The sequence below is a fragment of the Macrotis lagotis genome, chromosome 7 (genome assembly GCF_037893015.1).
Source record: "Macrotis lagotis isolate mMagLag1 chromosome 7, bilby.v1.9.chrom.fasta, whole genome shotgun sequence".
Lineage (NCBI taxonomy): Eukaryota > Metazoa > Chordata > Mammalia > Peramelemorphia > Peramelidae > Macrotis > Macrotis lagotis.
The window spans coordinates 124,287,653-124,312,761 of NC_133664.1; the positions used below are offsets into that span (position 1 = coordinate 124,287,653).

Genomic DNA, 25,109 nt, shown 5'->3' on the forward strand with positions numbered 1-25,109 from the left:
TCCAACAACCTTGATATGTGAATTTTCCTCTTCCTTCTCAACTATGATTAAGGTTGGTTTGGGGCTTCCAAATTGTCAAGGAAAAAAGGAAATGTGATAGAGGTCATGAGAAATTAAATAATATGGATAGTTTGAGTTAATCTTATAGATAGATTTTGCCTGATGTTTTAGGGCAACTAAGTGGATTGGAATGTTGGGTCTGGAGTTATGGGTATGGAGTCATGAAGATGATTCTTCTTGATTTCAAATATGCCTTCAGATATTTACTAACTGTGTGACCCTGGGCAAATTACTTAACCCTGTTTGCCTCAGTTTCCTCATTAGTAAAATATGCTGAAGAAGGAATTGGCAAAATATTCCGATGTCCTTGTCAAGAAATCCCAAATGGTATCAAAAAGAGTCAGACAAAACTGAAAGTTACTGTATGACAATAAAACTTTTTCTTTGTAACAGAGAAGGTCTCCTTGATATGACAACTGTAGTGGGGTAATATTCAGAAATTATTGTGATGAAGAAATAAATAGAATCAATGAAATTAAAAAGAAAAGAAACAAACTGAGTGAGCTGAAATGAACTTAATAAGAGAGAGAAAAAAATAATGTGATGTGTTTTATTTCCCAGGAGGGAAAAGATGTTATAGACAGTTCCTCTGTTAGATTATTAAGTCAGATAATGTAACTGGTGGGAGATCATTTAGATTTTAGATTAGAATGGTTTTAAGAAAACTGGAGAAATTTAAGTTGAAAGAAGTGGGGTGACTAAATCTTTGAGAAATCCATAAATTGGGTGGTTGTAAGATGTGGATTACCAGATCCATTAAAAAAGGAGCATTAGATAACTTATTGTTACAGTACTCACCTTGGGTCTAAAATATTTACTATATATAAAAATTATAAAACTGATTTTAAGATTATATTATTGAGATTCTAAGCTATCAAATGATTTTTCCTTGTCTTCAGATTGCTAAATTGTTCACATAAAGGGATACTCAATTCTGAAAGTAACAGAAAGAACATTCAGTGAATAAAATGCATGATGGGTTAGGCTAAAATTCCTGGAAGGATGCCAGTAAAGACAAAAACATCCAAGGAATAGCAATGGAGCAACTAACAAAAATGTACTCTAAATTCATCTGAAAATATTGTAGCAGAAAATTCAGGACTACTGTTTCTTAGATAAATATTTGATTACCTTTCTATGAATATGCTTAATGAGATCACTGACAATTAATGATCAAATTTTATTTAGTATTATTGTGGTTTTAACTTCTCCCTCATTATTTCTCATCAGTTTTTAATGACAAAGGAAAGATATTGCTAGTTTAATTATAAGCTCTAGCTATTACATCTCTAATTGCTCTTTATCAAAAGAAGAGAAATCTTCTGCATCCAGTTCAATCTCCAGTCTTCCTGATCCATATTGGTCACTGGACCAGATGTCTCCAGAAGAGAAATGAAATTGATGCCTTTGAAGCCCCCTCTATCCCCACTCCATTCTTAAATTCAATGTCATGGCATCTTTTCTTCGAAAATGAATGAAAAACACCAACAACATAAGTTTTCTTAGAGACTTCTACTTTCAGGACCTATTCTTAGCCAAACAAGTATTCAACAAATGATTAGTTAGTGCAAAGTTTGTCTTTGGCTTTGTGATGGATAAAATGATAATTAGTACTTTGATCTTCAACTCAGAGTAGTGAACACTGAAATCTCCAAAAGAGGTTTGTTGGATGCTATTTGGCACATTCAAATAAATTTTATTATAGTGTATGTCTGGTTAATATCATAGGTCAAAAGCAAACTTTGAATTTTTAATTTTGACCTATTGTGTCAACTAGTCACATGATAAGCTACCATTTGAAGGTTTGGGCAGTTAGGTCATGCAGTGGATAGAGCACTGCTCCTGAGCTCAGGAGAATTGGAGTTCACATCTAGTCTCAGACACTTGACCATAGTTATGTGACCTTGGGCAAGTCAGTTAATCCACATTGCCTCACATCCATGGCTATCTCCGGTCATCCTGATTCATATCTGACATTGGACTCAGTTGGTTCTGGAGGAGAACTTGAGGCTGGTGACTTAGCATTGCACCTCCTCACTCAAATCCAGTTCATATACTTATCATAGTACCACTCTGTTGCCATGGTCTTCTTTGAGAATGAAGGACAAACAATATCATCATCTGAATGTTTAAATAATGTTTATTAAAACACTTCAGAATACTGGATTCCTTTTTTTATCTTCTATTTCTGTTCCACTATCTTTAATTTTCAAACTAGCTACCCTTCTAAGTATATACCAAAAAATATGTGAAGGATGAAGAGGAGAGTAGTGAATGAAGCAATGTAAATCCATTGCTATTGCAGGGCCATAGTATATTGTAATCTCTTTAATGTTGAGGATCATCCCTTTCTTACCTCTGTAGTTTTCATGATGACTAGCACTGTTGTTGAATATGTAATAGGCTATTAGCAGTTTTTTTTAGAGTGAATGAACAAATAATGAGTAAGTAATGTTATTTTTTTACAAAAGACAGAACATTATTCTCCCCATCTGTAGTCTTCACTGATAAAGTCTAGTCTCAGGGTAACCATATACTTCAAATGTTCAGAATAGTCATAAAATTCAAGTATACATAGCTAACCCTTCAAGGTGAATGAAAATAGATGCCTAAGAATATTCCAGATAAATTGCTGGGCAGATGTGCTCCTCATTTATATTCAGGAATAGGAGGCATAGAAACTTGCATAATTCAAACATATATATCCATATAAATCTATATATCTATATAGATATATTTATCTATATATAAGTATATATATAGACTTATAGGATAATAGCATGCATTGATGATAGAGTACATGAGAAAGATAGAAGTAAGATTTCTTTCTCTCCAGCTTCATCAATAAGGATTTTAGATTAGATGACCTCTGAGATCTTTAGAGCTGATGTTCTGATTTTATGATTCTATGAAATCATTTCTTCCTCTATTCTAGGAGTTCTAAACCTTTGGTGTATTATTTACTATTTTGACAGTCTGGTAAAGCTTATCAACAGTATGATTTTAAGTGTATAAAATGAAATATATGATTACATAGAAAATATCCAATCACATTGAAATACAAGTATCAACATTTATTTTTTTTAATATTCTGGGGCAGCTAGGTGGCTCAGTGTATGGAGTACCAATCCTGGAGTCAGGAGAATTTGAGTTCAAATGCAGCCTCAGACACTAAATAATTACCTAGCGGTGTGACCTTGGGCAAGTCACTTAACTCCATTGCCCCAAAACTAACAAAACAAAACAAAAAATAATATTCCTAGACCTCAGGAAAAGAATTCATGTTTTATTTATCCATACCATGATTTGGCTTGTGTTTTCAGTGCTTGTATGTTGTTCCAGTTGGGAGAATCATGGCTCCTGTATTCTCTTTCACCTGACATTGCAAAAGTCTTCTTCTTTGCTACTGGAGAAAATATTTGAAAACTGGGTTTGCACAATTGGAAGAGAAATAGTAAAGTTTTTTATCTTCTATATATCTGGAGAATATATTGCTGTAAAAATATTTTACTCAAAAGAAAAAAATTGGAATCATCAGGTAGTTACAATATCCTATGGATATTTCAAATCCATGATATATATTAGGGTCTTGCTCAAATACATACATACATATATATATATATATATTATATATATATATATATATATAATATATATATATATATATATATTTGGTTGCAAAATATATATTGGTTGCAAAATATTTATACACAAAATATATGCACACATATATGTATTGATTTCCATTTCCCATAACTCAATGCTCCATTTTATCTTAAGTAATGAAAAGTCCTCAGGGACAAAAAACTTAATTATGTGCCCCAGTTTCCACAGAATTGTAGTGGAACATTAAACTCTAAATTATGCTTGTTTTCCATCAATTTTTCATATTAAAAGTTGAATTACCAGATAACTTGTTACTTCCAGCATTCTATCCTTTCAGATAATTCCTAGAACATTTAAAGTTATTGTTGGTAGTAAAGCTGTGACTCCCCATATTGAGCTTATAGTGAGAATAATCAAGATCATTGTAAAAGAACTTCTTCATGACTTGTAAGTAGCAACTTAAATAAGATCTTTAACACAAAATAAGTTCTTCATTCTAAGTGATGATATTTAATATATGTGGGACATGAGTTGATGTACTTTGTTAAAACACAAATTTCCTTGTTTATTGAATCCTTAATTGAACTAGTTTGCTGAAAGGAGAAACTTCAGTGATATATTTGATGGGGAAATTGACATTATGGTATCTTGACAATGTAACTTCTAGTTAAGGAAATAATAATGACTGTATTGTACAGGAATTATATCAGTCAGAAGAGAACATTCTCAGCTTAAAAGAAATAAATTGGTTCACCCTTTTATCCCCTTCTATGTTAAACCAAATTCAACTTGTCATTTAAAATATAGAATTTAGTATATATTGTACCTATGCTTTATTTTGCAACCAAAAGACTACTAGCATATTTGACAGAAACATAGATCATTATTTCCTAAACTAAGGCGTGGTGGGGGACATTTTCTGATTTCTCCAAACAGAGAAGTTATATAGAAAACTAGATTGGACCATAGAATTCATTTATCCCAATCTCATTCCTCTAGCTGAAGGTCCAATAAATTGGAGTTTTTCTTGCCTTACGTAGAGTCCAGGCTTTTTGATATTCAGTAAGGTACTATCCCATAGTCCTTAGCTCTGTTTCAAGTCTATAGATTCTTATCTCAGTACTTTTTCTATAGTTTGTTATGCATTCCATAGGAGAATAGATTTAGAACTGTAAAGAATCTCAGAGGTCTTTTAGAAACATGTCTTCATTTTGCCAGTAAGACAGAGACACAGAGAAACAGCTTACTGGAAAACTTCATGGACTCAGATATTTCCTAACTGAAGTGTTGGACAAGTCACTTAACATCTCTCTGCCTCACTGTCCCCCGTAGTAAAATGTGAACAATAATAACCCCTATCCCTCAAGTTTGTTGTGAGGATAAACATATTGTGTATGTAAACATCATCAGTGTTGCCATCATTGTTATCATGATGAACATCATAGAAATTTAGTGATTTTTCTTCGGATTTCTCAGGTAGCAAGTTTCAGAGACAAAGATTCAAACCCAGGTTTTCTGATTCCAGAACATTTAATTTGTTCTAGACTACCTCTTTGACTATTATCTTTTAAAGATTTTTAGGATAGAGGTCCTTAAATCAATGATAGCCTTGAATGCATATTTATAATATTGTAACTTAAAAATAGAGGAATCAATTAATATAGCCCTAGGAAGAAAATGACTATATATTCACATAAATTTGTGCCTTCTTAGCTGCTTTATAATTAATTGTATGACATTTCTCCTGTGGGCTCAGAGGAACCAGTTATAAGTTATATGTCTTTTGTTTTCTGATTGATTTGATTAGGGAGAAATTTGAGAGAGACCAGCTGAAAGTTTATTGTAATAGCCTAAGCAGGAAATGATGATATCACTGTGATATGACTGAAAAAAAGAGATGTATGTTATTAACGGATCTAAGGGACATAGATAGAATTAGATTAGAGAATTGATTTAATATGCATGGATATGTGAGCGAAAAGAGTCAAGGATAATACTGAAATTGGAACCAAGGTAACTAGTAAAATTTTGAAGCCTCTACCAGTAATAAAGAAGTTGTTAAAAGGCAAGGTTTAGTAGGGAAAAGTAATGAGTTGTTTGTATCATATTGGATTTGAGAAGTTTATGGGACAAAGACTGAAAGAATCAGTAGTAGTTGGAATGGAATCTGGTAGATTGTCTTTGACTGGATATAAAGATCTGGGAATCATCTACAAATCTATTGTAGCTCATTTCATAAGGTCTAACAAGATTAGCAAATGAGATGGTATATAGAGGAAAAAAGGATTCAGGACATTGCCTTTATATGTACTACTTGAATGTAGCAAGGATGAAGAACCAGCAAAGAAGAATGAGAAGGAACATTTACTTGTTTGTAATTCTGCACTCATTTCTGCAGCAGTAGACAGAAACATCATGATTCTTGAACTTGTTGACTTTACAGTCAAATCAGAGTCAGAAAACCTTCACATTAGAAATATCAATAGAATGAATAGGAAGAAAATTAATCTACAAGTGTTTCTCTGCCTTTTACAATCCCTTGGATTTTCAAAATTCAAGTCAGTCTCCCATCTTCTAAATGAAGCTTTTTCTGATTCCTCTTTTCCTCACTCCACAGCTATTATCCTATCTGTCAATTGCCTGGTATTAATTTTGTTGTTATTTGTATATGTCGACTCCCCAGATAACATATAAACATAAAGTCAAGGATTGTTTACTATTTTCCTGATGCATCTCTAACCCCTGGTGTTTGGTAGGTATCAAAAATGTTTATTAATTTATTGCTTGTTTGACAGAAGGTAAAGAATATTCAAAAAAACTAAGACTTGGAAACAAAAAATTAAGTTCCATGTTCAGAAAATTTAAAAAAATTCAAAAAAAGCCCATAAGGGAATGGATAGTTTGGAGGTTTGGAGTCACATTAGAGACAGAATAATACTTTAAAAAGGATTATCCTTTCCCCAGGGTATTTTTATTTTAATATAATAATATTCTTATGTCTAAATTTCAGACATCAGTGAACAGGCATGAAATATATATATATATATATATATATATATATACACACATATATATATGTGTGTGTGTGTTTGTATGAATATATGTATAAACATATATATGTATACATGCATATATGAACCTTCCTAGTACTTTAGAAATCATGAAAGGAGGTAATTGTCTACTTCACTTATTCTTAAAGGTCAGTTTTTCCTAAGAGGGGAAAAAATAATGCTCTTTTGAAAACTATTGCTTTGAGTCAACATAATTAATATAATAATTTTCTCCTTTCAAGGATATTGAACATTGAATTCTTCATCTTCCACTCCTCCAGGAAACCTTCCATGAGAAAAATCACAAATGAATATATCATATACATACATACATACATATATATATATATATATATATATATATGGAGAGAGATATCTTGATTATATGTATATGTATTTTATATGTACCAATTTTCTACAGGCTATCTCCTCTATCTCCTCATAAAGGGTAAAGGACTTCATTATTATCATTTTTTCATCTTTCTTCCTATTCCAGGTGCGTATGATGCCTAGTACATAGAAAATGATTGCTAAATACCTGTTGACTGATCAACTATGGCATATCCTGGGGAAAGATAATCCTTGTTAAAGTATTTGTCTGTCTACAATGTGACTCCACATTATCCACTCTCTATTCCCTTATGGAATTTTTTAAAAAATTTTCTGAACATGAACTCAATTTTCCATTTCCAAACCTTAGTTTTTGTTTCAATATTCTTGACCCTTCTGTCAAATAGCAATCAATTAATGAACATTTTTGATGGGATACTCAATCTCCTGATCTTTCTTCTGTGATTCTCCATATGACATCTATCTCTTATTCCTGTTAACTGTCTATTTATCTTCCTTAGTAGAATATAACCTGGAGAATAGAGATTTATTTTATTATTCTTGGTCCTTTTTTGTTTTATATATAATAGAAGCTTTATGTTTTTAATTTGTCTTGGTTTGATTTCTTTTCTGTGTAAATGTATTTGGGGAATCTATCATGAGGGCATATTTAGAAAGAGATAAAGAATTTAAGAAATTAAGTTCTGAATAATGAAAAATGTATGAAGATTCAGTCTTTAAAGGTCACCATTTGATTACTTTATAATTTTGCCAAGGACACATGCAAATCGTTCAGTCTCTTAGTCCTCCCATGAAAAAAAAAATAAAAGTATTTTTTTATATGAATGAAAATGAACTCAAGTATAGGACTTTATTTACACGATTGGTACTAATTATATTGCTGAAAGTCATACATTGAAATAAATGTGCATGCATTTCTTATAGAGTTTCTGGTAAATGGTGTGTGCTATCTGAATACAAGTCTTTGTGTTATAACTCCTCAGTGACAGATTATATTTCCTTTGCAAGTGATCAAAACCAAACAAAAACACCTAACTTACAGTTTTATTCAATTCAAAAGATTTGAAAATTTTTTTCACAAGTGTGTGTATGAGGAACTGAGGTTTTTGTATAATAATTATAATAAATTAAAGAGAGTAGTCTTTGCTCTCAATGAACTTAAATTCTGTTGGACATTTTTTAAACTTTATAGTACTTAGCTCTACTCTGAGACAAAACTCTCACAGGGATACTTCCAAGAGCAGCAACCAGAAATCTTCCCCATTTTTTGGTACATTAAGAAATGATAATCAAGGTTCAGAGCACATTGATTTTGACTCTGAATTACATGAAGACAGGACATGCATCTTATCAAAATTTATCTTTTATTCATCATCTGACATAATGTGTTTAATATGTGTGTGTGTTGAAATGAATTTGCCTGTTTTCATACAACACATTTAAGATAGAATTATTGGATTTAGAACCAGAAAAGATCTAAGATGCCCTCTACGCCATTCTTCTCATATTTAAAATGAGGACACATAAGATCAGATGACTTGACTTAGATGTTGTAGATTGTAAGGAAAGTATTTTATAAACATTACAGCACTATATCAGGAACTTTGATGGAGGGATGGTTGTGATTATTAAAGCTGAAATTCAAACCCAAATCATATAAGGATATTAAAGGTACTTTCTGTCCCTTTAATAAATAATAAAATTGAGACTCAGAGCCCAAGTGACTTTCTCAGTATCTCATTGGTAACATAGGCAAACTTTGAAATAGATGCTGATATATACTTTTTAAAGGGTAGATTCTGAGTCAGTTTTTTGGATCATAGATTTAGAAGATGGTAGTATATCTTAGAGATCAGCTAGGCCATGTTCATTTGATTTTACAGATAAAGGAACTAATCTTAGAGGGTTAAGTGACTTGTTTTATATATATATATATATATATATATATATATATATATATATATATATATATATATATATATATATATGGTCGAGTTGAGATGTGTCACTAGATCTATCATTCAGTGCTGTGAAATCCACCATTGTTAGAGCATTGATGCCAAGAATTAATTCTCTGTAATATTTAACTTCCGTTTGACATCAATATTTTGTTTTTCTTGGTTCTGAAGGGAGTTAAGGAAGGTAGAAATAAAAATGGGAATTCCCTGGTCTCACACCTCTCTCACTGGAAAGTGTCTTACAAAGAGGTTTGTTGACCAGGTTGCTTTTGTATTCCTTTTTTTTTTTTTTGATGTTTGTTTATAATCCCAAACCGAAATTTAGGTATAGAAGTTCAAGTGTTTTTATAGGAACTTTATCTAATAAACATTACTGCTATTCCCAACTACATTTTCAAGAAATAAAAATAAAAATGGACAGTTGGACAATTGGAGAGAAGCAGACTCCTAAGGTGCTTGCTACAGTGTCGTATATAGAGCATTGCGTTTTCAACTTTAGTGGATGTTACTATGCAGGGTGAACTCTAGAAAATAGTACTTTGATTTGTTTCTCTGTCAATAAAGTTTCTAACCATTCTTGTAATGTTTTTTTCTCCTTTCAGATGTACATCCAGACAACAACACTTACTGTCTCCATGAGTTTAAGTGCATCGGTATCTCTGGGCATGCTCTACATGCCCAAGGTTTATATTATAATTTTTCACCCTGAGCAGAATGTCCAGAAACGGAAGCGGAGCTTCAAGGCTGTGGTGACAGCTGCTACCATGCAAAGTAAACTGATCCAAAAAGGAAATGGTCGTCCAAATGGTGAAGTGAAAAGTGAGCTCTGTGAAAGTCTAGAAACCAACAGTAAGTCATCTGTAGACTTTCAGATGGTCAAGAGCGGGAGCACTTCCTAATAGATGTACGTTCCATGCCAATCCTGTTTCTTTCTCATAGACTGGGGGGGGGGGCTTGCTGCATGGGGACAGGGGCATGCCAGAATTCATATGCAACATTTGGAAGACAGGTTAGTATGATGGAAGGTCAGAACAGGAAGGAAATTTAAGGAGCATTTAGCCCAACTTCCTTTTAACAGCTAAGGAAAATAAGACATATAGAAATATCTTAAAAAATTCAAGGACAGGAGGTGGCTAGGTGGCGTGGTGGATAAAGCACAGGCCTTGGAGTCAGGAGTACCTGGGTTCAAATTTGGCCTCAGACACTTAATAATTACCTACCTGTGTGGCATTGGGCAAGCCACTTAACCCCATTTGCCTTGCAAAAAAAAACCTAAAAAAAAATCCAAGGACACACAATTATTTAAAGATGGAATTGGGACTGGAATTTGAATTTCTGACCCTCATATAAATGAGTACTTTGCTCCAGACCATGACACCTTACAGCTAAATCTAAATGATTTTATTGTCAGAAGGTATTCTTCAGGAGACTCTAAAGCCAGAAAGCATATGCCTTTCCTTACCTTATATTTGCCATATCATATTCTGCTCTTGCTAGTTTGAAACACTGTGAAGTTTGAGACATATCAATAAAGTCCAATGAGCAAATAAAAAATACTTTTTAAACCGATTAAATGTTTTATTTGAAAGACAATATTAAACATCAACATAATAATAATATTATACACTTTTAATAATCATTTGCAGTTTAATTATAATGAATAAAGCCTAACATTTTTCTTTTCTTCCCTATGTTTATTACTACTCATCCTTCACCCTTACTTGTCTTCACAACTAACAATGGAATCTCTAATGACAAATATGTATAATTAAGAAAGTATAGTATTTTAGAATCTTTTAAAATATTTAGGATCTTTTAGAAATTTTTAAAGGATATTTCACAGTTGAGTGTAACCCCACCTGTAAATTTTACTTATGTAATGATTCCTTTCAATAGAAAATAATAAAATAATAAAAATTACCAACATTTTTTAACTCTATTGACCTTAGTATTCAGTAAAAAAAGTATTTGTTAACAGGACTTCTGAGGAATAATGATTGTTACCTGGTCAATAATTCTGTTTAATGTAATTGTTCATTCATATTACCCTAAGTGGTCTCTTGCTTTTGCCTTTCTTTTTTGTTGCTGCAGTTAGATTAAGTGACTTTCACTGGCATTAATTGATGTCAACATTTAAATCACCAACATGCAAAAGCTCTGTGAGACAGAAAGGTAAATATATCTTCTATAGCCCTCCTCACAGCCCACTTACTTCTTCTGAAGCCTAATCTATTAAAATAGCAAATAGGACACGTTGCAACCTGAATCTGATAGAGTGTGTTTTAACTGCTCTATTTTGATTAACTCTTGCTTCTACTTATGAATTAATTGATTTGTCTTCAAGGATATCTAAGAAGTCCTTTTCTAGCAGAGAATGAAATGATATACCTTATGTCATACTAAACTCAATGGGTGAATGTAAGGGAAGCAACAATCATGATTTTTGCTCTTCAATAGTCAACAATCTTGATGGGGAAACAAGTTTATCAAAGATCAGTTCTTATGGCAGATACCCTTTCAACTCTGGAGTTCTCTAACTGTGGATCCTTCTCTGACTCTTTGACATAAGAATGAAGAATTACTTTCTTTAACTAACAGAATCATTAAATATTTGTTTCCCAAATGTGCTCATATGATACTCTGTAATAAGATGATTATTGTCCATTTGTATTGCCATTGGAAATTTACAAAACACTTTTGTGTCTCAATTTGATCCACACAGAAAGATAATAACCAACTCCTTAGTCTAACTGCCTACACTAAGGAATATTACTAATTTGTAACTATAGCTTTACTATTATGATACTTATTGTATTTGATCTCTTAGAATGAGGGCCCATTCTTACCATCAGATTAATATTGCTAGAAAATCCAGGCAACAAATGAATTCTTTTTTTTTTTTGAATTTCAAATAGTAACCTTTTAATTAACCAGAGTTTGTTTCACTGTTTTCACCATCATTCTCCACAACCTCAAATGGAAACACAATTTTGTAAAATCAATGGTAGTTTTAATTTCTGAATTTTCATACACTGCCACCTGCAACAGCAACCAATTAATACAATACACAACGCATACAACCCAGTGCCAAAAATGTGTTGATGCTTTTCAACAACAAAAGCAGATGGTTCAAGTAGTTCAGAACAACTATATTACCAAAATTTTCTGTGTGCTGTGTAGCAACCATCAATGGCCTTATAATGCTTTCCCAGCTCAAAAACACAATAAATGAATTCTACACAGATTTTCAAAAGTAAATCTTAGTTTCAAATAGTGAGTAATGAGAGATTGTTGGGGGGTAGTGGTGGTGAAGGTTAAATTGTTGGGAGGAAGATGATTTTGTGTAGTAAGCAGCTTCAATAAGAGTATTCATTAATCCCATGATTAAAGGTGAATACTTTACCACTAATGGATCCATTTTGGTTCCTAATTTCTTGTGTGCTGTTTCACTTCTTTTAGAGTTATTGGTACTACATTCTTCTGTCTTGGGAAAGAATCTGGCCCAGTATTTTTATATCTTGAAAGCTTTAGTGTGGGAAGTTAAATCTATTCGTAGGAAACCAGTAAACCACATCTGGCAGGTTATTTTCTTTTGATTCCTGGTGCTTCTCTATATGACTCACTGGAGTCAGTGAGGGTGTCTTCCTTATAGCATCATTTTATAAAACTTCATATAAACCTTTAAGGATGAGAATCACACTTTCAGGGAATGTCAGAATCAACCTTCCCTATTTCCCCCATGAGATACAGTAGAAACTGAACTATCAGTTGTTATTTATCTTTTTAAAAGAATAAATGACTCACTGAGGTGGAAAATTCCCATTATTATCTAGGCTTAATTCTCTTTAAAGAAATCAAGCCTTATGGGTTTTATGATTTTTCTACTATTTTCTGGGTATACTAAAGGGAAATTATGCTATTTAAATGTGTTTGTATATGTTCTTGGAGAGCTGAAAAATGTTAGGCTTTGATGGAAGACAAGCCAGTACCTCTCTGGATCAATTTCTTACTTTTGTAAGGAGAATCAAAGCTAGAAAAAGTGTACCAACATAAATGAATAAATTACTGTCTGAGGTATCTCCAAGTAACACATTTGTAATTAGAAATTCCGTTCCCTTCTCAGTGCAATATTTGAGCCCTTAAACATTTTAAGCATCTACATAAAGATAGATTTTACTTCTATATAAAGATAGGTTGACTACCTTTTACTTGCTTTTGGAGATTTTATATATAAAATGTACCAATTAAAGTATCTTTATATGTTTTCCCTGTGCTCTCCATGTTCTTCCTCTTTAAATTGACTTTGTAAGCTTTTCCCTCAAAATCAGACAATCCAAAACTTCCATATAATTAACATTTTAGAACTTGACTTTGCTTTTCAGTCAGTAATATGTCTTATGGATATGAAAATAGAATTGATTATCTTGAAAACCTTGGTCACTCCAATGTATGTGGCTCTGGTTATGAAAAAGTGAAGGAAAAAATTTTGCACATATCCTCAAACTCCCACAATGAAGTCTTAATCCACTTTGTGAATTATCCTTGCATCTTTATTCATCTCCCTTTAGCTTCTGACTTTTACTAATTCACTATCTCTATCTGATATATTTCCATTCAACTATGCTTAAAGAAAGGGAGACAGTATTTCTTTTCCTTTCTTCCTTCCTTCCTTCCTTCCTTCCTTCCTTCCTTCCTTCCTTCCTTCCTTCCTTCCTTCCCTCCCTCCCTCCTTCCTCCTTTTCTTTTTTAATTCTCTGATTCTATATTAGCATCAATAGCTAAAAGTTAACTACATTGAAATGTCCTCCTTTCCTCACCTCTACTTTTAAAAAATGACTATAAGATCATTTTAGGAATGCCCAGGATGAGACCTTAAAGATATAATCCTTCTTGTCACAAATAATACATTTAAGGAAATTGGAAGCAGAGAGAAACTATATTAGTTGCTGAATTTGCAGTATCCTATTTCTTCAAAGAAAAGGTCAGATACGGTTTCATGGCTAGGGTCAGAGGGGAGGTGGAAACAAAATTCTGTGTGTAGGAATTGTATCAACAATGCCTAATTAACAAATGCTGTGTATAGCATTCCTGAAGCTATGTTCATGCATAATTCATGAAAACAGCTGCTGCTGGAAGTTGATTTGTTCTCTCTAACTCTGAACCCAGTGTGTTGCACACAAGGAAATACATATTTGCTATACTCCAAAACTGATTTTCCTATTAGCATATGTATCTCCACTGTTGAAAATCTCCCTGGTAGCTCATTCTTATAGATCTCGTCCATTTCTTTTCTGTAATGTTCCTAAAGTAAAGGCTCAAATAGGTGCAAAATATCTGTCATCCTCAAAGTTGGTCCCACATAATTTAGTTAGCTTGGTAATCCTTGAAAAAGTCTGAGTTTTAAGAACTTTTCAAACCTTTACCCCCTCTTGATTGATTTTCCTTTTCCCCATAAACATGTTTTTACTAATTATTTAGGTGCCAATACATTTTAGATGTTTGCCCCCCCAAAGATCATTGGTACTAGGAAAAAAGAATCTTTTAATTGATTTATTGATATATATTTATGAAATCATAGACATTTATCCCTGGAAATATCCTTAAGAAATCATTTAGTCTAGTCTCCTCATTCTGTATATGTTGAAAAGGATGCTGGAAGTGCTTAAGTATCAGAACCAGTGTCCTGATTTTTAGTCGTGCCTTCTTTCTATTATACTTAACTCTTCACTTTAAACTCTAAACATTTATTAATAGTGTTGAACTTAAGGGAAGCTAGGTGGCACAGTGGATAGAGTACCAGTCCTGGAGTCAAAAGCGCTTGAATTCAAATTTCACCTCACCTCAGAGACTTAATAATTACTAAGCTATGATCTTGGGCAAGTCATAACCCCATTGCCTTGCAAAAAAAATTGTTGAATTTGAAAAATTGTATTTTTATCTAATCCAGGAGATTCTTCCTAGTTTCATAGTGGAAATTGTGCCTCTGATATTTAATGGGTGAACCTGGACAAGTCACTTATCTTCTCTCACTCAGTCTTAATTTTCTCTTCTGTAAAATAATTACAATAATATCTCCTGGATTTGGGGGGGGTAAGATTTAAATAATATAACAAATGAAAAACTTAAGGTACTATAGGAATTTTGTTTAGCCTGATTTCTAGATATGAAATATAAAACATTAAATTAAAAAAATAATTACTTAAATTAATAATTTGTTGTGGAATAGTATATGTCCTTATTCTAAGGCATTGACTAACAAGAGTAACTTTGGAATAGATCTTTGGTCTTTAGGCTAAACTGGACTTATGTTCTGTTCTAATTTAGCCCTAAGTCCACTGAATCTTCTCTAGATCTAGGGATGATTCCCTTCATACTAGTAAAAAAGAACTTTCAGGTTCAACTTAATTTAGAAGAACCTAAATAACCTGTGTCAGTAGAGGTTCTCCTATGAGTGTACCTTCATAAAGCCATTTAATAGTTTAACTATTCTCCTCATACTCTGCCTATTAATATTACTACTACTTATCACTTTTAGTCACTATTACTATAACTATTACTACAACTTCATACTACTAACTCTATTATTACTATTACTTCCTAATATTACTTCTACTACTATTAGTAATAATTATTATCTACTGTTTACTACTATTATTGGCACCATTGATAAAATAGCTCTCATCCCTAAAATTGATCCCATATAATTTGGTTAGCTTTATAATTCTTGGAAAAGCCCAGGGTCTAAGAATTTTTACTAGGGCTTGCTATTGCTACTACTTACTACTGATGTTTACTACTACTATTTACCTCTACTATTTTTACTACTACTATTGCTACCATTTTACTTCTACCACTATTAATACTGTTATTGATATTATTACTACTATTAATAATACTTCACAACTTTTTCAAGTAGTCAACCTATCTTTACATTGAAGTTAAAGACTCTTTGAAAGAGAATAAATGAAGGACTTTTTTTGAAATGTTTTGTTTTAGAAAAACAATACTATGATATAACTATATAGTTATTAATATTAATATTGTATTATTCATAATATATTATTAAAGTTATCAATAATAATAATAATAATAAATCTCAGTATAGTAGTAATGGTTTGTTTTGTACACTTCTACCAATTTGTCTGGTTAGCCATGGCAAGTGGAGACTCATCTCTCCAAATTATTTCCATTTTATCTCTTCATGTATGGAAAGACTGAAAACTTGATGAGTTCTTTTATCCGTCTATTTGTTGGTAGTAAGCTTCCCACATTCTGACTTTTATTATTTCCTAACCAAGAAGATATCAACGTACTCTTCCCACTTAATCTTAGTCCTTCCTCTATTTTAGTCTTCTAACTTGTATTAATGTCCAGGTAATTAGGAAATGTTACCACTCCCTTAACTTTTTCTGAATTGGGTTATATGGACTATATGGTTGAAATATAGAACTGTCTATAGCATAACAGAAGTTTAAATTAAAATGTATATCATCGTTATATTTGTTAATTTTTTCCTATGCCAACCAGGTCCCACATGGAAGAAGAAATCCTGTTATGTTAGTTGTTGTAGGATGATTTTGCTGTTATCTATTACAAAGAACACTATAACAGGAATTAGAGGAACAGCATTTGAGTCCTGTCTCTGCCACTATACCAGTTATAAGACCTCATCAGTTAATCTCTTGGAACCCCAGTTTTTTCATCTATAGAGATTCATTCTGACCCTTTTAACCTCACTAGATTGATACCTACACATATACATACATATACTTTTTTATGCATACTAGAAAGATGTGATGTGTGAAAACATTTTCTAAAATGCTTTAAAAATATGACATTAATATTTTTGTTAATGTAGTTGAAAAGAGGCCAGATAAAAAAAGAATGTTACTAGAAAAGTAAGGAGTAAGCATTAATTTTGAGTTGAGAAAGAAAATCAACCAAAATTCCTCAGGTTTACTTTTGTAATTAAGGGTACTGAATTTGTAGTTAGTGGATCTGGGTTCAAAACTGCCATTGTCACTTTCATGGACTTCAACAAATCACTGTACCTTCAAGAACCAAAGTTTCCTTTTCTCTGGTGGTCTCTGTGAAGAAATACTTGTTGAATTAAAAGCACATGTTTATTGATTTCCTACTACATTCTCAAGTGTGATTGGAAAGTCTGTGAATAAATTAAGTAAAGGAGTAAATATACTCTTAACAAAGTAAGAGAACTGCATCCTCTTGGCATAAGGAATATACCATTTGTGAAATAGTTAAAATTCATGTTACCACTGGCCACATCATTAGGCTATTTCCCATACCATGAAAGAATTTGTTTCCAAGTTGTGTAATATAAGCCTACACAAAGCATTGGCCTAGTCACTCACCAATTTTCATGACCATTAAACTCTTTGTAGTGAAGTGTCCTTATTCCTCTCAAAGGAAAGACTTTGAGACTTTAGCCTTATTTACTGTTCTCAAATTTAGCACTCATATTTCATTGGAAAATAGAAATTAAGGAGATGAAACCAATAATAGAAAGTTTCCCCCCCTTTCATTTCTTTCTTTCTTGTGATTCTTTATTCTGAATTCCAGTGGTGGGGAAAAGTGACAAATCAGATTAGATTTCAAGGGGGATTTCTGCTCATTTGAGTTTCACAATACCAAATGAAGATTTTAGATTTTCATTCCTTGGACATTCAAATAAAACAAAAAAAAGCTATTCAAATATAAATATAAATTTGATATAGTATATCTTGCTGTTTATGAATGCCTAGTTATCTTGCAATAACATACTTAACTTATCTTGACTTTAGTATTAAACATTTTATTTTCCTATTTTAGTCTATATTTATTTTTCTAAACAAATGCATGTGCAGCCTTATGAGTAAAAAATTAAGCATACCCTAATTTGAAATGTCAAAATAATAAATCCACTTATTGTAGCTTTAGTGATGCATACTAGAAATATGTAACTTGAAAGTTCAAAGAATTTCCATGGAATAGACATACTTATCTATTCATATTTAATGACTAAACATGATTAAAATAAAAGTTGAACAATGAGTCATATTTCTTAAAATCCCACCTGTCATAATTAGTTTATCAATTTTGGGGGAGCTAAATTAGACTCAGAAAATCAGGTCACATAATTTAGATATACAAAGATGCTTGGATTTTCTATTGAGATAGTGGATGTACTCAACACAGTTGAATTGTATAATGTCATACAAATGTGAGATGTGTTAACTATTGCTTTGCATGGAGGCATGAAATTGCGCTACAATGCATACCCTATCCCAACACAAATGGTCAAACATTTATGAAGTTAAAAAAATTAGAAGCTGTCTCTGAATAAAATTCAATTCAGCAATCATTTGCTTTGTTAAATTAAGGCTGCATGAAACTGCCTAAAAAGCATACTCTATCCCCACACAAATGTTCAAACATTTATGAAATAAAAAACAAAACAAATAAATAAAAGCCATTTCTGAGTAAAATTTAATTCAATTCAGCAGTCGTAAATTTTGTTTAAGTATTATATGGAAAGCACTATGATAGGTGTTCCATCATGGGTGTTCCAAAAATGGAACAGTGTGTGCCTTCCATGAACTTGCATTCTCCTGAAGGGATATAACATTTACAGAGATGAGTAAATATAAAGTATTGCTCCCAAAAGTTGCTTAATTTGAAGTGGACTGGGGTGATCATGAATGATGTCTTGTAGAAGGTATCACCTGAGCTTAGAAAAAAACACCTTTTTTTAAATCCCTTGACTTCTTCCTAAACTGCCAATACAAGGGTATAATTTAATTTTAAAATGAATTTAGATAATATAGTTCAGCATTTGAGCAATCATATAAATATTTTAGGAAGAAAGGTCTATGCCTTCTATGAATACTTTCAGTTTTTAATGTTTCTACTTCTACAAACATATCTATTATAATATTCATGAATCTCAATATATACAATTCAATATATTTTACATACCATAATGTTTAAAATAAAGGGGAAAATATAAGCAATGAAAACAGCATGTGTCTGATAAGTATTATTGCTTATTTGGATTCTGAAAATCAAACTAACCACTAGAATGCTCTCAATTTGTCTTAACAGCTTCCTCTACCAAGACAACATATATCAGCTATAGCAATCATGCAATCTGAAGAGAGAGATGAAATCAATCTGAAGAGCTGCGGTATGTGATCTTAACAACGAAAATGACACCACCAAAAACTCACTCTTGGAAATTTCTGTAGACTACAATCAATCAATAGTCAGTCTCTTAAAGAGAATAAATTAATCATGAGCCAAAAGTATCGGTAATAGGGAGAAAAGAAATCTGTTTTATAAAATACAACCAATGAGTTTAAAACTCAAGAATTGCTTACTCATGAGAAGTTTAAAAAAATCACAAAAGGAAAACTAATGTTAGCTTGTGAAAAAAATGCTGTTGAAATAAACCATGTCTGATGTTATTCTTGTAAGTAATTTTTTGTGATTGTGAGAACTCCCATTCCTGTCCTACATTGTTCAACTTGTATAAGACAATGAGTCTGTTTCTTGTATTGGCTGACTGGATTGAAGCCCTGGGTTGTGCTAAAAATTAATGCAATGGTTGAAGCATGCACATTTTTATACAAATAATTTATTTCTAATAATAAAGGAATGTTTTGCAAATGTTGAGACTTGTTTCGTTGCAGTTTTAAAGTCAGGGAGATGCTTCTTTTCACAATTGGCCTTCTTCCCGTTGTTGTTTAACTACTGCTATAAAAATGTCTGCTGTGAACAAGAGAATATGGTTCCTTAAAGAATATGCTGTTGGTGTGTTTTGTGTGTGTGTGTGTGTGTGTGTGTGTGTGTGTGTGTGTGTGTGTGAGAGAGAGAGAGAGAGAGAGAGAGAGAGTGCATTTTATTACTATATCAAGAGAAGTTATTTGTATAAAAACTTGTGAATATTTCAAGATACTCATGGTAGTTTTTCATAGTAATTTCATTTTTTAATGAAAATTCAAGAAATAGCTCAAGGCAAAATGCTCTAGGTACTTATTCTAATCAACAAATGACTCAGAAACTTTTGTTTTGAGACTATATATGCTACTATGATAATCTAATACTTCACTAAAATCCCTTATTCTGTACCTAAGTGCAAACCATCTTTATGTAAAAGAATATATGAAACTGAATAGTATTAAGCATTTTCTGTCTGGGTTTCTGTATCATTTGTTTTCACACAAATCTCACTGAAATTGATGAAGTAATGGCCCTAACTGGTGCATTATCCTTTAATACAGAGCTACTTTACTTATTCCTCCAGAATGATTAAAGCAATCATGGTTCACAGAAGATGTCAGTTCTTTCTAATTTTCCCAATGAAAACATTCATTGGTTCATAGAACAGCATCATTAGAAAGAGAGAAAACATGGAAGCAATGTCAAAATCTATCCTGCTAATAAAGCATACCAAGCTAACTTAAAAAACACTGTTATCATAACTGTCTTGGGCTTCTCTATTCCATACCATTTCAACCATCCATCAAGTCAATGGAGATCCACAATCATTTTATTAGTAATTGTTCTCTCTGCTGAATTAACTTGGCTGGCTCATTGCTCTTTTTAAATATATAAAGAGTTTTCTGTGCAACATGTCCTCAATCTGGATATTAGAACCAATGCTAAATTCCTATATATAATGTTCCAAGCCTAAAGTAGTTAAAATCAAATTCATTATTAGTATCATTTTCTTATTCCCTTGATTGTGAGGATGATCTGCCTTGAAATTAGCTTTAATTGACAATTAATTGAGTTTTAGTTCATAGTACGGATACTTTGGTTTCTAGCCTCTGTATAAACCAAAGATCTAAAAGGCTATTTTTCAAATTCTTGAATAACTGATAAGGTAACACTACATGTATGTTAATGGTGAGCCAGGGTACACCAAAAAATTAAACCCACTTATATTTTAACATATCAATGTGTAATGTAAGTGTTTTCAGAAGCAAGCACTAATACCTAAACATTGAAGAAAAAAAATTGACATAAATTTTGAAAGAGATTCCACTTCTCTTCCTTAAAATAATTGTACATTGGTTTAAGAAACAACTTTTGATTTGAGGGTAACTGAATAGTAAATGTGTTTGTAGCAGCTAGTAGTCTGAATTTCTTGTCTTGTTTTTCACAGTAACAATTTTCTTTTTTCATTTTTTATAAGAAATCAATTTTCTAATCATTTTTTTCAGTAACTAATTCTTTATAATAAATGCAGATATATTGGCATAGTCATGGAAAAGTAGAACAGGCTGCTGGGTCAAAGTTTTGTTATGGTAGGTTTGGGAATACAATGTGTCTTGAATACAATTCATGAAGTTTTCTTTTTTTCCCTCCTCCTTTTCCACTTAGAATAAGGCAGTGATCAACTTGCCATTAGGTTGTGTTTCAAAAGACCATTTATAAGTTAATTGTTTGGTCTTTAGTGATTCAGTCCCTAGGAAGCACCCCCTCCCCCCCAAAATAGCAACAACCCAAAAAGCTACTTTGGTTATTGATTTACTGTTATCTTTTTTCTTAAATTTAAGGCAATTGGGTTAAGTGACTTGTCCAAGGTCACACAGCCAGGAAATTATTAAGTGTCTGATTTGAGCTCAGATCCTCCTGACTCCAGGGCCTCTGCTCTATCCACTGCACCACCTAGCTGCCCCTTGATCTATAGTTATCTAAATTGGTAACCAGAATTTATTGTTTCCATGAGTAAATGTTATCTTGATTGAAGCTTTAGGTTCTAAGAACATAGCTCTCCCAATCTTAGAAGATCAATAAACACTCCTTTTACTTTTCACAGTGGAATTAAAGTCCACCTCTTGATGTGTAGTGGGTCTTTAGGATGGTAGCAGTAGTTACTATGAAGATAGCAAAGGATTAGAAGTCAAGGATTAGTTCTCACTGGAGATATCAGTGGGAAAGATACAAATGTACAGCTAGCTCTTCAATCAAGTGTTTGCTAAGAATTGCCTTTATACATAATTAACAGCAAGCAGAGTTGTAAGACAAGAGATTAACCAAGTATTATTTAGTAATGATCATATTTTATGCTGTCAAGAAAATATCACAGTGGTCTGATTTAAACATGGTAGAAAAATTGTGAACATCCTGCTCTAAGTAATATTCAGCAAATTCAGGGTGTCATGAAATGGGACCTAGGTTCAGTTTGATCTGATTTGGTATATAAAATTGCTTTGGCAACTGTATTGTGACCTTGGTCAAATTACTTAAACATTCTAGATCACTTTTTCCTCATCTGCAAAATGAAATGTTGGTCATTAAAAGTATCATCCAACTCTAAAAATTCCACTATTATAAGGCAATGGGAATTAGTACATGGGTCCCAATGAATTGTTAACTGTTGTAAGCATTTTAGTCTTTGTTAGAACTTAATACTTAATTAGAACTTAATACTATATAATCAGATTTTTATCTTCATTGAAGAATGATTTTACTCATGCCTAAATACTGTAATATAATACAGAGGAGAAAATTGGGGATCATGTATGGAAAATCATATCACCTAGAAAATGTGGTATTGAAGGTAAACTAATTAATTCAATCCAATTAAAATCCAGTTTTCTAACTCTCACAAGGGGCACAGATGTTATTTGGAAATTTATTAACTTTAATTGCATGTCACATGTCATTTACTGCCAATAATACTTGATAGTACAAACAATTGTCACAACTTGTCTATAATGTCTACAATTAGTAGTCAACTCATACTGCCAGTGATAGAAATAATAGTCAGCTCCTATTAGTCCATCTTGTTTTCTTTTTTCATTGTATTTATTCTATTTCTTGTATTTTCAGACTACTCATTCGCTTATCTTCTAAAAGTAAGTGAAATAGTCTGACTTAGAAAGAGAGAGTGATGAGTGGAAAAAAGTGAAAAAGAAAAACTAAGCAGATATGATCAATTAGGGATAAATCATTTTGCTGATTGCAGATGGAACATTTCAATGACAATCAGGCCCCAGCTAGAAGCAAAGAGTTATTTTATGAGGACTTTTCTTGGGGGGTGGAGGATACTTTTGAATAGTTTATGTGTAGGTCATTTAGAGACATTCTCTGTTAAATGGACACCATCTAGTTATTTGGGAGATAAAAGATAGTGCTATTTAAGAAATTATTTATTCCTGTCTATATTTCATCCTGCTTTGTTACATAATATAACCTTTAATGAAATGATAGCATAGGTCTCTTGAGTACTAAAATTATTTTTGTTTAATTTAGACATTCTAAAGAATTACAGGTTATTATTTTCACTGATGTCTAAAGTTTTTTTTTGTTGTGTCTGCTTTTACATTAATAAGAAATATAATTAATTTTTAAATTGGCTCATTAAATGTTTGCTCTCACTGCCTACTGCAATGAAAGGCTTTGTATTAAACTAACATTGACTAGTCATGTTGTCCATGAAAAGTCAGAGATTAGGGATTTAATGTCAAACATGTACTGGTCACTTTGGGAAAGTCAGATTTGAATTTGTACTCTATTTGGGTGGAAAGAGAGTCATAACTCAAAGGAAGTTGACTTTTTTAAAACTATTTCAACTAGAGGAATTGGGATGATATTTCCAATAATCACAGTTGCTCTTTGACAGGTTTCCTAGAAAGTAGCAGGGAAGACAGTTTGTATATCTCTTCCTTTATCCTGCATATGCATACTTTCCAGGAAAGGAAAGAATTTGTTAGATGTGAGGATCAGCATTGTTTGATGGTTGTGTTTTCTGAAGGGAAGAGTGATGATAGGGTTGGAGTTTCCTCAGAACCTATATGAGATTCTTCTCATCTTTGGTGGACAGGAGAGGACAGAGAGTGGAGAATTTCATCAAAATTCTTATGTCGATGTTTGCCTTCATTGACCTCCTTCCCCTTCTTCATTCTTTTCTTTGACCCTTTCCTCTACCCCAATGTCCAGTGCCTTCATGATGACATTTGGATGCATAAGGCATCCATCCTAGTTCCCTGCTTTTCCTTTAATTCTTTCCTTTTCATTTCTTCCTTTCCTTACCCTTTTATTTCATTATAGTTCTCATACTATCTATGTCAAATAACTCAGCTATTAAGGAAGAAAACAATGTAAGTAAATTAATCACACCAACATTTGGAGGACTTCCCTTTCAACTTAATTATTAGGAGTAATCAAATTTTAGAAAATAAATAAATCTCTAATCAGTGAAATTCCGGGTTTTATGAGGCAAAAGAACATGTTTGGTTTGATCTTCTTGATCTCTTGGGGGATAACTTTAAGAAAACTCAAGGGTATTTTCCTCCCTTTTCTCCCCTCCCTGTGATAGAATCTAACATAGTATTTTAGACAACATATCTTGTAGCCCCATTTTTTTCTGATCTTTACTCTCTTCCTCTGATTTCTTGGGTGTTAGACTAGGATTCATTGGTCAGTTTTGGCTCTGGGTCACTCTTTCCCTTATTGAAGACTGATGTGTGGCTCAATAGCTTGATCCCCATGAAATCATTTCCTATTCTAGTGCTATAGAGTAATAGAGATATGATGCAGTTTTCCTGGCTTTGCTTCTTCAGAGTTGGAAAGAGAATTAGAAGAGTTGGACTATAACCGACCCTTCCCTTTAGGCAATAACTACATTTTTAAAATATATCTTATTCATCAGACATCTCATAATCACTAATTCTATGCAAGCTTTCTTTTCAATTCATTATTCAAGAGGTCAGTTTGTTTCTGGTTCATTTTTGTGACAAAAGTATGCTGAATTTGGAATAAGAGCCTTAAGCTGAAGTCCTGCCATTTATCAACTGGGCAAATCAACCTGGGGCTCAGTTTCCTCATCTATAAAATGGAGAGGTAGTGGCTATGATGACCTCTTAGATCCTTTACAGATTTAAATATATGATTCTATAATTTTATAAACATTCTCTGGTAACCTGAAAAAATTAGAAGCATTACTACACATGGATCAGTAGTTAGAGAGGTATGCACCTCCATAGATCACTCTTTGTCCAGGCCTCCTTAATTTCCAGATACAATTGATTTAATAAGGTCTTATACAAATTGGATCTCTAGGATAAAGTAACTT

General features: G+C 32.4%; 1 protein-coding gene across 1 annotated transcript in view; it reads left to right on the top strand.

The window, feature by feature from the left end:
- The window catches only part of GRM8 (glutamate metabotropic receptor 8), a 959,071-nt gene extending 939,494 nt beyond the window's left edge, over positions 1–19,577 (top strand). Inside the window, exons 10-11 of the mRNA XM_074193782.1 lie at positions 9,628–9,874; positions 19,127–19,577. Of these exons, the coding sequence (XP_074049883.1) occupies positions 9,628–9,874; positions 19,127–19,176 (297 nt within the window). The 3' untranslated portion in view covers positions 19,177–19,577. The remainder of the gene's footprint in view (positions 1–9,627; positions 9,875–19,126) is intronic.
- The last annotated feature ends 5,532 nt before the right edge of the window (positions 19,578–25,109 follow it).